This window comes from Corvus brachyrhynchos, unplaced genomic scaffold, assembly GCF_000691975.1.
Source record: "Corvus brachyrhynchos isolate BGI_N302 unplaced genomic scaffold, ASM69197v1 scaffold34, whole genome shotgun sequence".
In the NCBI taxonomy this organism is placed as follows: Eukaryota; Metazoa; Chordata; class Aves; order Passeriformes; family Corvidae; genus Corvus; species Corvus brachyrhynchos.
Window position 1 is genome coordinate 2,759,000 of NW_008238126.1, and position 16,068 is coordinate 2,775,067.

The 16,068-nt window shown below is 40.7% G+C and overlaps 1 protein-coding gene across 1 annotated transcript; it reads right to left on the reverse strand.

The window, feature by feature from the left end:
• Positions 1-7,197: 7,197 nt before the first annotated feature.
• XK (X-linked Kx blood group) lies at positions 7,198-16,052 on the reverse strand. Its single transcript, XM_017733455.1, has one exon. The coding sequence runs from the start codon at positions 11,115-11,117 to the stop codon at positions 10,299-10,301; it is 819 nt and encodes a 272-aa protein (XP_017588944.1). The 5' UTR covers positions 11,118-16,052; the 3' UTR covers positions 7,198-10,298.
• Between the last annotated feature and the right edge of the window lie 16 nt (positions 16,053-16,068).

The window sequence follows — 16,068 nt, forward strand, 5'->3', positions numbered from 1 at the left end:
CAAATCCAGCAGGGGCTGATCTTGGATCAACAATTGCAAAGTCTGATGTCCTTTTAAGAGCCTGAACACAGACCATGAAACAGAGTATATTTCAGCTGCCCTCAGCCTAGCAATTGCCAAATGCAGTAGCTGATCTCCCTGCCTGAACTGAAAAGAAAGGGCAGAGGTGCTGGGCCCTTCCACAGCTGTTGAATTCTGGTGCTCCCTGATGCTTGTGAGTTTTCTGTTAACTCCGAAAGTGACGTGACAAGCACAGGAAACTTTGCCTGTTGCTGCAAGTGACAAATTTGAGTAGAAATGGTACCAAAACCACCCATGCATCGCCCCTGATTTAATTCTGGTGGTTCCACCTTCTAAATGAATGAAACATCTTTGCTGTTACAAAACCCCGAATACTCTATACTTTGTACTAATTTGGAAAATGCATCCTGTACAAGAAAAAACAATGTCGGCAGCTGTGTGTTAATTATGTAGGAGTGTAAAACTGAAGTATGCAAAAACTTAAATGCTATCTCACTCTGTTTATAAAATTTATTTCAAGATAGTTGATTACATACAGCATTTTTCATCCTTCTTTGTGCTGAAAAGTTCAGGAACACTGATCCTTCTGCAGCATGACAGTATTCCAAAAGTATTCATGTCTCAGGGTTCTTCCTTTCCTCGCAGTAATTTTACCCCATTGCATAGGAATTAATTTAGTTCCTGTCCTTCTCTGTGCAATAATGGTCTGTGTATTGCTGCACAATTTAATGCCAGGTGCTTGCAATAGGCCTAGGGGTTTCACACATGTCCCTAAAAGGGACAATGAAAAATTCTGCAAGTAAAAACCCCAAAAAAGAGAGTGATGTGAAGAACAGAGAGAGAGATCCAGCTCCTCCTTCCCATTAGCAGGAGGAAAACCAAGTAGAGACCTTGATTAACTTCTTTTTATTTTGTAGCCTGAAGTCTTTATTTTGAATGCTGTGCAATCACTGTTTACCAACCTTCCCTTCATTCTACACCAAAGAGGAAGAAGGAAACAAGGGACTTGTCAATCTGTCTTCCCTGAAAGGACTCTTCACAAGCAGCCTGAGTCTGTCCCTGGGTGCACTTGCCTTCACTCCAGGGAATGACATAGTCTGAAACTTCTGCCCTTTCTGTTTTGTTTACAAAATAAATGATTCCATGCTGAGATGAGGGAAGAAAAGGGGATGGATATGAGCCAGGGGAAAACATATCAGTGAGACTCCAATAAGGACTGGCAGCTGCTTCTAGGTCTTTGCTGTACATGCAACTCTCAATGCAGTTCCCTGCTCCAGTACTTCCTCACTCTTTTGCAATGATCATGAGAGACCCACACGCTGTATTAAAAAAAATCCGTGTCTGATCCAGACGCTGTTTGCTGCACCAGTCTTGGCTTGAAGTCAAGCAGCACCACCACAAAACAGGCTAGAATGGCTGCACACTGCTGAGTTAGTGGAAGGAAGAGCCACCACCAGCAACGTGCCCTAAGTACAGACAGAAATTTCATTTCATTAAGCAGGCAACAGTTTCCAGGAAGAGCTGGAGTAAAGCTGGGACAGCATAACCTCCCATGCATAAAGGCAGAAGTAAAAATAACCGGGCTTTGCATGGGACTGAGGGACAGGGAGCCCAGATGGCAGCCCATGGGCAGGCTACCAGCTTTATGGTGTGCTAATGCGGCCCTGGAACGCAGCTATCATCTGTTTGCGAGGCTTCTCTTCCCAGGGCTGCAGACCCACTTCGTTTACACGTGCTGGTGACAGCCAGGGTAACTCTTCTCTGCCAGGAGAGAAGGACTCCACCGGCGATTTCCAAGCACCTCGGAAGGTGGGAGAAGAGAGAGGGCTCAGGGGGACGGAGCTGGAGACCCGCTCAGTCCGGCCCGGGCCTTCCCTCCGTCTGCCCCTGCCCTCGTGTCTCCTTTCCTGTTGCACGCCTGTTCAAAACCACTTTCCTGCTTTTCCCTCTCTCTTTCAGCGCTGGGCTGTCTAATCCCATTTCTAATTAGCAGCTCATGATCACAGTCTGGGAAAGGACCTCCAGAGATCATTAGCCCATTTCCATTCTTCCAAATAGGATCTGCTGAAGCTGCATTACTCCTGACACACGTTTGCATCCCCACTTCCACAACCAGAAATAAAGGAGGTGCCTCCAGCCTGCTAGAGCTGTGCTGTGGTAGCTCATGATCGTGGTATCAGTATAACTACACATCTATAGAAGTATTCCAGCGTCCCCCTTCACACCCAGGAACAGCCCCCAGGTGTGAACACCCCAGTGCCCAAACCCTGCAACACAGGGTAACATTACAGGTCTTTACAATGCTGCAGTTTGTCCTGTAAAATACAAAGGAGTGCTGTGATACCTTTTTTGTTGATTTTTCTCTCTCCCAGTCCTCAGTGTGGAGGTGTGGGGTGACCCTGCTCAGTTAGATAACTGTCCACAACCAGACACCTGACAGACACAGTCCTCAGCCCTGGTTTTATGTTCATTTTCAGTAATATATTAGAGAAAACACTGAGGAATGATGTCATGTTTAATGGACATGTCTAAGCAAGATAACATGATACAATAAATTATGGCACCAAGGAAGAAGCTTTTGCTTTAAAATTATCCTTCAGCTAGAGTACTAAAAGAGGGTTCATCCCTGTGCCAAGATTCAGCATAAAGCCTATATGCTGCTAAATCATATCTAAACTGCCTCTTATTATAGAATTACACAGCTCCAGCCACACAATCACTGGATTTATATGTTTCCATTCACTCATCTGTCTTGATAACGCTTTTTTACTTCTGGATTTTCCCTGATAACTTGGACACTTGCCTGAGAATATCTCACAGAGCGCTATCTGGCTTAATTTACACTCAAGAGAAGTTTGGAAGCAACCATCCATCTCTTTGGGAAACTCAGTGAAGACACAAGTGTCATATAACTTGAGCTTTGAACTGAGATGAATTTCTTCCAGGTTAAATTACCACTGGATTAGTAGTTATTGAATCTTCCTATTGCAAGACAGTTTACAGCAGTTTATTCATACACAAAACCCCCCTCCCTCCTGTCACCCATTTTTAGCACTTCCAGAGAAATCACTTTGAAAAACAAAATTTCAATGAATGGGTTAGATTAGGGACTACAGTTTCCCACAATATTATTTATTCATTTGCTTTCTTGTATTTATGACTTCTTAGTTTAAGTTTTGATGGTTTAATCATGTTCTGCTATTTTCACTGCTCAGGCTTTCATGGGAGCAACAATAGCTGGAGATACCTAATTTCTTTCTCAGCTGGATTTAGAGATCCTTCTCTCACGTAGCTTTCTACCAAAGTTCAAGGAGCTGTGTCCACCTTGATCAAAATCAGAGCTGTTGACTGCTAATTACAGTGACGTATGACACTTGCATTAAGGGACACAATGCCATCTCCCTGAGACTTTTGCTACCTGGCAGGGACTGTCTGCCAAATCATGCTCCAATCCTTTGTCAGTATTTTTCTCCCATACAAATACACTCCTACACATGCTAAAATTGCATTTAGTTTTCTATTATACTAGAAGTTTTTTTGAATGAGTGATACATTTAAGACCATAAACAGTTTGTTGTTAATTTTAGACCTCCCACTAGTAAAACTTCCCTTTCCCTAGTGATTTTTTTTTTCTTTTCTTGCTTGAAGAGACAACTGCTCACTTGCTGTTGTGCCCTGGAAAGAACAGTGATGTGTAGATTATTAAGATAGCAGCTTAAACACATAAGCCCTTGACTGCTAAAGGACACTGTAGGGCAAGTGATTGATAGTTGATGGCTAATAGATTCCTGCTTGGTGTCCTTGGGGGTTTCCACTGCATTTTGTGCCAATCTCTCACTGACATTTGAGTTGTCTGATGAGTTAATGCTACAGCATTCTGCAGCCTTCCCTGAATTTGCCTTACCATCAATCCTCATGGCACAACACCAGCATCCTCACTGAGGCCTGTATTTCATGGCAAGGCAGAAGTAATTTTTCACTTATTACATTCCTTGCCTGCTCCCACCTGATAACCTGTCTTCCCTGCAAAGTTTCTCCTTTCCCTTTCTTTCGAATCTGAGGAATCTTGGTTCATTTCTGATCCACACAGCCAAATCACCATGAACAAGGCTTAGCACGTGCAGCGTCCCAGGTTTCTTCAACCTATAATCCTTTATCTTTCTGTAAAGGGCAGATTTTTTCAGCATATCACATCTTGTCAGCTGATGAAGAAAACAAGACCAAAGCAGGAACCATCCAGCTACCATGTTGTTTAAAAAACTATCTGATATATTACATGGTCCATTGTTTTTCTTTCTTCCCATGCATAATGGAATTGTGTAAGCAAACTGCACATGGCAGTGGTAACATTTCTGTTCTGACCATTAGCATGGAAGTTGCCTGTCTGTGCTTAGATGCAGAATCAGCACTAATGTGTGTACTACAATACATCTAGTACGTAAAATATACATATAATTACATATTTCTATATTATATGTATTACATATATATAAAGACATATACATATAATTAAGACTGCTGCTATTAAAGTAGTCAAACAACAAAGATAGATAATGATTTTTTTTAACAAGATGCTATGTCCTAGATCAGTATGACCTTCACAGTTTCTGCCTCACTGTACCTGGATTCCTTTCTGGGATCTGCATTATGCCTCTCCAAGAGCATCAGTGGAGAAATCTAGGCTTACTCTCAATGCAACCTGTTTGTGAGTTGCCACACACATTTCCATAGTTTTGCAGTGACTTTTTTTTTTTTCATATAATATTTCTCTTTCTTCTGTTTGGTATTTTTTCTTCTTGTTGCTTAAAAAAATAAGAAGAAGGGCAGGGAAGACCACAATAAACACAATGAAAAAAAGTTTAAGAAACACCTAATTACTGTGCTTTCATAGGGCTCGCTTCCTTTCTTTGTAGCTCCAAAGCGGAAGTTACTTCTTTTAGAAAACTCACTTTCCCCTTTAATTTTTTTTTTAAATGACATCTGGATGCTTTTGAGGTACTGCACTGCCCACCATTATTAAAATATTTAAAATGGCAATGAAGAATTCATGCATTCCATGAGTTCAGCCCTTTTCATTGCCAGACATCTTTGGCTCCAAAAGAGCAGCCCTACTGAAAAATCCAGCTGAGCATTTCACTGTGCCTTGTTTCTCCACTTCTGTTTAAAATGTCCTCCATGAAGTAGCAGAGAGGGAGGAGGAGTAGCCAGGACACACATTCTGAAGAATATAACTGGTGCTATGAGGGCCAGCAGCTGCAGAACTGAAGCAATCACAAACATCTCTCTTCTGTTTGCTGCTGAGTCCAGCACACAACTTACCCAGTTACAAAAACTGCAAATCCATGCATGAGCACAAGAGAATGCAATGCTGGCACCTCATCTGTAAGGTGCTGTGCTATCGTTTTTGACATTTGCTTCCCCCTCTAGAAGGCAGATGTGAATTAATCTTCACCTTGACTACCCCTGGCATTGCTCTTCATCTAAATCTGCTCCCGATCATTTTCCAGAAAGTGTCTGTGGCTGATTAAAGCTCTGTACTGACAGGGCACATTAATCAGATGAAACAAGTAGCTGATGAGAGACATTTCAGAAGTTAAAAAATGTAACATTTATCTGCTGTCATTTTGTTTGCTCTGTCAAAATAGGAACTTAAGCAATTATGAACATGAAGGCACATACCCCATTTAAGACATTAGTTCATCTAGTTCATTAAGTCAATCAGGTCTCACCTTCAGGGCCAAAAAATTACAGCTGTAATGTTACTCCAGAAGGATCTCAGTAAGCAACATCCAACTGCATCCACCCTCTGCTTAGGTGTGTTTCCCCATTAATGGTAGAATTCTGTGATTAGAAACCTTTACACACAGATGCATTCACATCTGAATTTCACATCTGAAAGGCAAAATTTTCATACCTGAATACAGACATTTATCATTTCCATAAAACTTTATTTCAGTGGCAAGAGATTTTCCTTGTAACTGCATGTAATTTAAAAAAAAAAGGATAAACCTGTCCTTTTTGTCCAGGATATGAAGTTGTTCATTAAGGGCAGAGATTCAGTAAGCTTTCATATTGTCATTTTGAAGCACTTACCTTTCATTTTTAGTCTAATTTTAGGGTGGCCCCAAGACCTAACAGTTTTATTATACATTGTTTTCTTGGTCAGTAGGAAATTACATAATCCTTAGTACATCTTGCTTTTCAAGTCTTCTGTCTCTGGTAAATCAAACTTACCATCTCTGCCATATTACTCTCTATTCATGTTTCTGTGATGATTCCTGAGTGACTTCAGGCACTCACCACAACTTCATTTTAAAATACAAGATTATAAGTACTATGATGTCTGGCTTGCAAATATCTGAGTTCAAAACCCCATTTTCTTCGGTATAAGCCCTTCAAATAGGTAGAAGGAGATAGAAAATGTTTCATTGTTGTAGGCTACATATTATCAGTTACTATGGGGAAAAAATAAAGGAACTACTTGTAAATTAAAAAAAAAAAAATTAAATTTAAATTTCAGTTTACCAGTCCCAAGTATCCAACAATTCTGTGTTATAGGCAGACAGTAGTGTCAATCACCACCAGGACTTCTAGAATCTTTTCTCAATGCTCATGTAAGTGATGTACACACATTACAACTTGTTGCAATGTATCTATTTACACCCACATTTTAAAAATATGTGTCTATTTTATCTATTTAAATTTAGAAACACTTACGTGTTGCAAAGTTTTGTGCATTCCTATACCTCCACAAGAATCCTGAGCATTGATTTTGCTGGATGTTCCCAGGCTCAGATATAAGTACATGGTAAACCCAGATGAGTGTGAAACAAGTGTGCAGAAAAGAAGTTAAAAAATATTCTTTATAAGGCAACAATTTCCTCCCAATTCCCAATGTAAACCAGTAAATATTCTCATACTGACAATGAATAACCTATACTAATTTTGCTCCATACAACACTGGTCTCTTAAGCTGCCCCCTCTTACAAAATTTTCTGCTAAACAGCAATGGAAGCTTGGAGATAAAGAGCTCCTAAATCAATCACAGATTAATTCTTCTGTCAGGTCTTCTTGAAAACATTTCTGCTGCTGCATGGTGGCAGATGACAGCATGCTCTGTAACTTTTACTTTGGATTTCTTGCAAGCAGCACACTAAGAACTGATACCAACACACCTTTGGGATAGTTTCAACATAATTTAATTTGTGTTGTTTTACAAGTATAAAAGAAAGCCCATGCGTCAGACTTTGCATACTCTTATACACACGAATAACCCTTGCTGAGCCATCTTTTGTGTGACTCAAGACTACTCAAGAATACAGTTTTCAGCAGCAGCCCTAAACCCTTCCATGGAAAACACAGGCCCCTCTAACATTCATAGAGGAGAGTAAAACCACAGGGAACTTGCAGCAAGAGATCACTCATTCATACACAGACAGACTTTGTAGCTCACACTGTCCTCTCTGTGCAGCCGCTGGGTGCACTGATAACAACACCCTCCAGACTGTCATCATCTTGAGAAAAACTGCCTCTCCCAGCTTTACAGCACACTTCCGAAAAATCAGCCGGTCCCTTAAAACCTTGATCTAATACATTATTGTCGTCTCCATGCCTCCCTCCTGCACCTTTCTACCAGCAGTGGCAGCACAGCTGGATAAACCCCTCAGAGCAGCCGGCCCCTCGTGCTGGTGGAGGGTTTGAACTGTGTTTGGTTATTCTGCACAACTAAGGCAAAACTATAGGACAGTAATAGAACCCATATAATTTTTTTTTTTTTTCCTCTCATAGCAGTGATTTAAATATTCAGCTCCCTATGCATGCACTTCAGGAGACTGGTATAAAAATAAGAAGTAATATGGCACACACTCTAAATATGCATATACAGTACTCTGTGAGGTTTAATGGTACTCACTGTGTATTCATTCTGGGCTCCTGGCTGTGTAACTCCCCTACATTTGACTTCACTGCAGCACCAACATTTCACTGTAGCACCAACCTGCCTGAGGTTTGTGAAGCTTTCACTGTTTCCAAATGGCACAATCACAACTGCACCACCACTTACAGTGACCAAAGTCTGCTTTAAGCTCTCTTGTTAGATATGAACTACTTCTACATATGAAGTCACTTTTAAAATTTTCCCCCAAAGACTAACATTTCAGACCCAGGTACATCTGTAGACAGGCAACCACTGTAATTCCCTGATTATTGATATTGATGAGTGTCCAGCTATAAAGACAGATACTCAGTTTTGGCTAAGAACACAAGAAAATTTGAGCCTGTGGGCTGAACTCCACAGGTTTGGAATAAAGAGTTACATTTTCCCTTGCTCCTTAAACTCACTACTGAAAAAAAAAAGAAAGTCTTTTGCATCTAGAAAAGCACACAGAAATACTATACTGTACTTTTACACACAAAGGTACAGAGAAACACAGTCGTGTCTTCAAGGAGTCACTTCACTATTCTATTCTCCTCAGAGAAATTAGAATGGAGGTGTTTGGTGTCTTCCCCAGATATGAGGTACATTCCCATGGCAAAATCAGGCCAAAAATCCCATTACCACCCACCAATAATTTAATGACATCTACATACACATACCATACACAGACACATATTAATCAAAATGAAAACATTACTCCATAATAAAACTGAAATATGAAGACATTAATTTACAGTGTAGTAAAGAAAAAAATAAAAGCAGGTTTGGTCTTTGCAGCACTGCAGGTGACATATTTCATTATAAATGACCCCAGACCTGAGTTTTGAGACGCTTCTAAAACAATTATGCTGATGTCGTCCTTATTAAGAGCTTCACATCCTGCATGATGACAGAATGGAAGCCAAGCTTTGTACACTGGGATATGCTTTGGGTCATCAATTATTTGTTTCCATGAGCAGCCATAATGTTTAACACTCAAAAGAAATGTTAGGAAGGTGCTAAGCAAGCAAAGTGCAAAAAGCTTTCACCTAATTTGTGAAAATATATTTTTTTTTTGTATTTTCACTAAATTCTTGGGTGAAGCTAAAGCTAAAACCTTTCTCAGAAACTTGCAAAATACAGAAACACTTTTATTTGTACTGATGTATTGCTGAGAACAAAAAGTCAATGACTTCCATTTTCTCTTTCAGACTTCAAGGCTGTGATACTCCTGAGGTAAAGAAGTCAGAGGGTTTTGAATTAATGATATTAAATTAATCATAACAAATCACAGCTCAAAAAGAAGGAATTGGTGACTTCTATCCCTGTATAAAAAGTCAGTGAGCTGCCTACTTGGTGCACTGCCAAACCCCTGGCAATCAGGGTAGTGCTTATCCCTCTAACTTCAGCCATCTGAAAAGGAGATGGATAGTCAGAACTAATTGTGAAGGCATCTGGTTAACACTGAGTAACAGGTCTCCAGAGAGTGATTCATATCACCCACATTTTAAGATGGGGTGAATCACTCCCTGGAGATGTGCACTGGAGAGCACCTACATGACTGGTACACACTGTCTGCCCAGCCTCTAGATATTTACATAAAGTGAACACCACCCTGACACCAGAAGGTCACAAAGTATTAAATAAACGATAATGAAAAAAAAATGAGCTATTCCAGAACATCACAATTAATGTGTTAAATTTAATTCCCTTACTAACAAGCAGTAAACATGAAGGGTGAAACAGTGCAAAGCCAATAAGCCCTCTGTGCATCCTCAGTCGCATTTCCGTATCAGTGCTGGCTAATTGGCTGTTTCATGGCAACCCAGACTACAGTGCATTGTGCAAGTCCAATTCTTCAACCACTGAGAGAAGTATTATCTTATTACACTAATTAGAGTGTAAAATAGTCTGCATTTTGATCAAAGCAGACCACAGCTACGGTCCATACGTAGTCCAGGTCTAAGCTCTGTTTCCATGCTAGGGTGACATGCCATGGGACATCCTATCTGAAATAAAATTCATTGCCTTCTATCCTCAGAATTCCTGAGTAAGATGAGCATCAGGCCAGTTTCTGAAGGATGTCTCCAGTAATGATTTAAAATAAGCACATGACAATGAACTTACGTGCAAAAACGCTCTGAAATAGAAATCTACAAAAAACGATTGCTCTCCATACACAAACACACACAGACACAAATACTCATACACTGTTCTCCACAAAAACAGGCTTGTCAGCCATCGTGCAGTGCTACACCTGCAAGAAAGAAATCCTATCCACAAGACACAATATCTAAGATACACAATGTTCCCAGCAGCTGATCTGCCACCTTCCGAAGGCACCTACTTGCTTCCAGTTGTACTAGGCATTGGAAGAAACACTTTGATGAATACTCCTGTTTTGAGAATCTATTGTCTTGCTACTGCCCCTTGCTTCATCAGTATTTTCAGGAGATTTCACCATCACCTTGCCTGTCAGTAGAGTGGATTTTTGATGCTGGCAAATAAAGTAGAGGAGCTTGAAACAGGACAGCAAAGCTTCGGTAATGCTGGAGGAGAAAAGCTTTTTGCATGGGTGGCAGAACTGGTAGAACACCAACATGAAGAAGATGCCCATGCAGTAACCTATCAGGAGCTGCAGGACCAGCATTGGGGCGCAGACATACAGGTAGAAGTCTGTTCTGTAAATGTACCACATCAGCAGGAGGAAGGCGTTCTCCATCAGCCGCACGATGTAGTACACAGTCATGCGGTACCAGTTCTGGGATTTGCTAATCAAGTCAGGGTCACTGAGCTCCACGTGCACTGCCGACCAGCAGAACATGTTAATGCCAGCGTACAGGAATGTGAGAAGGCACAAGACGATGGTAGTGCCCACCCTGCTCAGTTCCTTTTCTATGTTCTCAGGAAACGGGGACTTGCTAAGCCAGAAGAGAACCCATGGGTAGAAGCAGAAACCTAAGAAATTCAGCAGCACGACGAGGAAAACCCAGATCCGAAGGACTGAACCGAAAAGCACCAACACTGTGACCCGCGTGGCGATCTCAAAGCTTCTCCACAGGAATATGCAGAGGTAGGCAGCAGGTTTCACACGGACATCGTAATCGTCGTACTTTATCCTGATAGCCAGGATGTTGCAGCGTAAGGCGCCATAAACAATCGACAGGAGAGAAAGGACCATAAAAATACCTACAAAGACAAAAGACAAATTAGGCCCTTCAGCTTAGCAGCAGACATTGCATCAGAGGAGTGCAGGTGCAGCCATCTTCGCTGCACTCCTGGGGATTCCCAGGAGGGTGTAATGCCGCAGGAGCCATTCCTAGCCTACACTCGTGAGAAGAAAATTAACTCTACCCCAGTCAAACCCAGCACATTATTCTAATCCTACCTCCTGTTTTGGTCCCTGTTTGATACTTATCCAAGTAGCCAGTAAGAAAAAGAAGGCACTTAGCAGTCATAAGCGTCTCTCCCTCCTCACCCTGCCAAGGGCTGTTCATACATATTCTGTCCTTGGTAATTTCACAGCTCAGTCATAAGAGTATCCAACTTGCTCCCAAACTCCTACAGTACTCCACAAGGCACAGGGGTGCTAATCCCTTTCCATACAGATGAAAAACTGGAAAACAGAAGCTGAAACTTTGGAGTAACTTGAGCATGCAGATAACTCACTGCTTGTGAAGTTCTATGTTAAAGCAAATCACAAAAAAGCTATATGATACAGCTCAAAATTGAAAGCCAAAGGAATTTAAACCAGCATTATCCACATTGTCTCTGACTGTGTAGAGAGATATTTACTCACCTGCCTGCACTGTGTTTTCCTGTACAACAATTTTCTTTATACATCCATCTGCATCATGCATTTAAAAAACCACTCCTATTAAAAATGTCTTTAAATTCAGATCAACTGTCAGTATCTCCCACCTACTAAAATCCCTGAAAGGAAGGTTTCACATTTAAATTCTGCAGAAAGTGAAGGCGGAGACCAGATGTTACCTGGCATGGCAGGAGGCCATCCCATCTTGCCATATTAAGTAGGTACAAACATACATGAACACTGGACACAGAGAATAAACAAAATGCTAACTGCCCACAGGTATTTTAGTATTTGCATACACAATTATATAAATATTTATTCACAAGTTTTACCAACATGCTGAATAGCTGATATTGCGTCAGATAAAATAATCGGAGTTGGGAATTCTTAATGATGTCAATTACATTTGCAATGCTTAGCAACCAGTGTTTTCTGAGGCCTTCAATTAGTTTGTGTGCCAATATCCTACAAATAAACTGGATTCCCTGTTTTGCTATAGCTATATGGCCAAAATTATCAGGGTTTGGGCTTTTTTCCTAATTAAAATCATTAATTTCTAAACAATCCTTTGGGGGAAACAAGTGTATTTTAAGATCTCTAACACTTTTCTAAGAGAATTTTCTGTATCACTTCAGCTAATCTCTCTTCCATTCTGATCCACAAACACCTCTGAATTACTTTGGAAAATAATCAAGTCTTTATATCTAATTTTCCAAGACACTCAGTAAGGTGAAAAGCATTTACCATTTTACATGGTAATTTTGTACATGCCAGTTTGGTGGTGCATATATTCTCTGAAAATGTTTATGTTCAAATTGTTAGTAGATGTTTTTAAACATCTTTCTTACAGCACTGTATTTAAGCTGAGAATTTTTAAATGTTATATCTTGGAAAAACATTGGCTGAAAGCAGAAGAGCAGGTGAATTCAGTAAAGAATATTGCTTGATGTCCTCTGGTTTCTTACAAAATCTTTCCTGTAGTTTTGAGCTGTGAAAGAACATAACTTCCAGCAGATAATGAAGCAAAAGAATATTCTCAGAGTTAAAGGAACATTAAGACCTACCCACCAGGGACTGAGTACTGCTGTCCTGGAACTCTGCTTGCTTTCTGCTTTGACAAGCTGAAACATTGATCTTATTCCCCAATTTCACTTTAGGGAATCTATATTAATCTCAAAACTATCATACAAACTCATGCCTTCAAAAGAGGCATTTCTCCATTGATAGAAAATAGGTCATGCTGACTCCATTAGTCTAACAGACTAATCCAGTCCTGCTCCTTTCCTAAAAGCTCATTACTGTCACCAAACCTTCAGTTCAAACATCACTTTTAACTCTGTGAAAAAGACAGTTTGAAGCAACCACAAAGGGAAATGTGGGAGGGTGACACTGTTCCTTTTACTCATCCTGAGCAGGCAAAGAAATGTAAATTTAAAAGACAAAGTGTCTTCCCCTGGAACAGGTCCAAATCCTCCTACAGTCCTTATAAAGGTGGCATTTCTCTTCCTTCCTCCTCCCAAAAGGCTGTATTTTTCTTACAAATTGGAGGTGGACACTCACAGAATCATCCAGGGAAGCACTGTTTTTCTTTGGTTTTTTTCATTACATCTGAAGTCCTTTCAAGACCTGATCCTTCCCACTTCAGAAATTGCTAAGACAGTGAATTCTGCTCTAGATGAGCTACCTCACAAATACCACTGAAATGTATTATAGATACTATAGTTATATGTATACAAAATAGAACTAGGAATCAGATTAGGCTAATACGTGTGGGTTTCCAATGTTGTATTACATCCAACATTTTTACACTTTTCATGATAAACAGTCACCAAAGCTTTATGTCACTCATCACTAACCTCGAGAGTTGGTCCTGCTTTTGCAGCTCTCTGGTTATCTTGGTCTTACATTCTCGGCAGACTGTGAAATGACAGTTTTGAAGAATGCCAGACACTGGCAAGACCCCAATAATGCAGAAGAAAACATCCAGAGAAATTAATGAATGCCATGAAATACACGAGAAATACACAGCATGGCTCTGGCTGACAAAAGGCTAGGCAAGGATGCATGCTCTTTTCAGAAATGTTCAAGCCAATACTGGAAGCAATAAGAAGTTTCAAACAGATTTGAAAAGGACAAGCCATACCCCCAGCATGGTGGTAAACAGCTTTTGATTCTCAGGTGATACAGACCTCATTACCTCTGATCAAACCTCATAGCCCCTGAACAAGCAGAATTTACACAGAATGATGGCCTATGTAGGAATCCAGAAAAATAACAGACTGATGAGGAGACAAGACAAAATATGTGGAAGTCAAAATACAAAGTGATAATTATAACAGATGCAAATGGAAGAAAGCCTGAAGTTTTGAGGACCAGTGTCAAAGAACAGGAGAGCTGAAGACATCTGAAGTATGGAATAAGAACTGGACTGGCTGGATAAAGAGACTGTAGAAAGTTTCAGTATTTCAATAGCTAAGATACACACAGCAAGAATAAGATTAGGACTCTTGTTTTTCTGATGAATGAGCTCTAACAGACATTGACACTGTTCCTACCACTTTTTTTTCTTTGCATTTCTGTCTTTTAGAATTACATCTGCATGGAGATGCTCCTGGGAAGCATGAGATAACTGCTGCATTTGCAAGTGGGTTCACCAGACTCTCTGGTGAGCCAGTTTATCTCTGCTCATTTCACCCAAGGAAGGTCACTTACCAGTTTGTGATTACAACTTATCTCAGCAGTGACTGAAAAAGCTAGAAGCAATAGAGCATTACAAATGATTATTAAATATGTGATTCTCTCACCATCTGGAACACAGGACTTCTCCTTGGCAATCATGACCAGTAAAGTCAAAACCAGTAATAAAAGAAATACAATACAAAAGGGATCTTTCTCAAGTAAATGCCATCTACAGCAAAGTGACTGGAGATTTTGCTATTTGCACCGTTCAGCAAAGAATTCAATTGCTTTGTGCTCATCCCACATTACAAATGCCACTGTTATTTGAAGAATCTACCTTAGTTATGAAGAACTCAGGAACTTAGGAGAAATGTCTTCCGAGAAGCTACTGCTATGATGTTCTGATTTTGGCTGGGGTAGAGTTAATTTTCTTTCTAATAGCTGATACAGTGCTGAGTTTGGATTCAGTGTGAGAATAATGTTGCTCAGCAGTGCTTACTCTAAATCAAGGACTTTTCAGTTTCCCATGCTCTGCCAGTGAAGAAGTATACAAGAAGCTGTGAGAAGCACAGCCAAAATAGCTGATCCAAACTATCCAGAGGGATACTCCCTACCACAGAACATCATGCTCAGTGTATGAACTGTGGGGAGTTGTGTGGGAGGGGCCAATCGGTGCTGGGGGGATGGCTTGCGCATCACTTGTCTTTCTTGGGCTTTATTCTTCTCCCTCTCTCTCCCTCTGCCTCTCTCACCCCTCTCCATCCCCTTCATTACTACTACTACTATTATTATTATATTTTACTTTATTTCAATTATTAACTTGTCACCTTAGCCTCAGCCTCCCTAGCTGTGAAGCTGATAAAGATCCCTGGCCTCTCAGGGCCTTAGAGATACAACAAGAGCTATTTTGTATTTCAGTGGAAATGCACCTTCAAGTTCACCCAGGTGCCAGTCCTTTCTTACACTGAAAAGCTGTTTGTCCCGTGACCAGCTGGAGACAGTTCTTCATTTAGCAGCAAGCCAGCAAATCAAGAGCGCATCATGGAGCAAGATGCAGAGTCCCACAGTAAGAGACATGTGTCCTGGTAAGTCCATGTGGTGCAGCACTGCTTGGTGAAGGCTTAACAGCTTGGGTCCAGAGATGAGATGGTTACACTTCCATAGCAGCTTATTGAGTCCTGCCTTTTGATTCCAAAATCAGAGTCTGGCACAAGTGAAGATAGTTCATGTCCTCAGTCCATATTTAAAACTGTATTCCTGAACGTACACCTTCCCTAAGGCAGCATGACAAAACATGCTCTGCAGTGTACCCCAAGGAATTTTCCAGAAAGTTTTGCTCAAAAACCAAAATGGAACAGAGGTAATTTTTTACTTCTTCATGAAGACAGTTTGGTCCCTCCAGCTGCCCCCCTCTCATGCCATAATGGTCACTTGATCAAATCCGTGTTTTTATAGCAACGCAAGTATCCTACAGAAGGTGTCATAGTCTAAAACATCATATAAACTTGAAAACAGCATCACCATCTGTCGTGGAGATGAAACCCATTGCAAAATGCTTGGTTGTTCTCCAGGGCAGACACACTTGACTGCCCTCCCACCCAAATACCCAAAAGGTCATAACAACAGCTCTACCTACTTC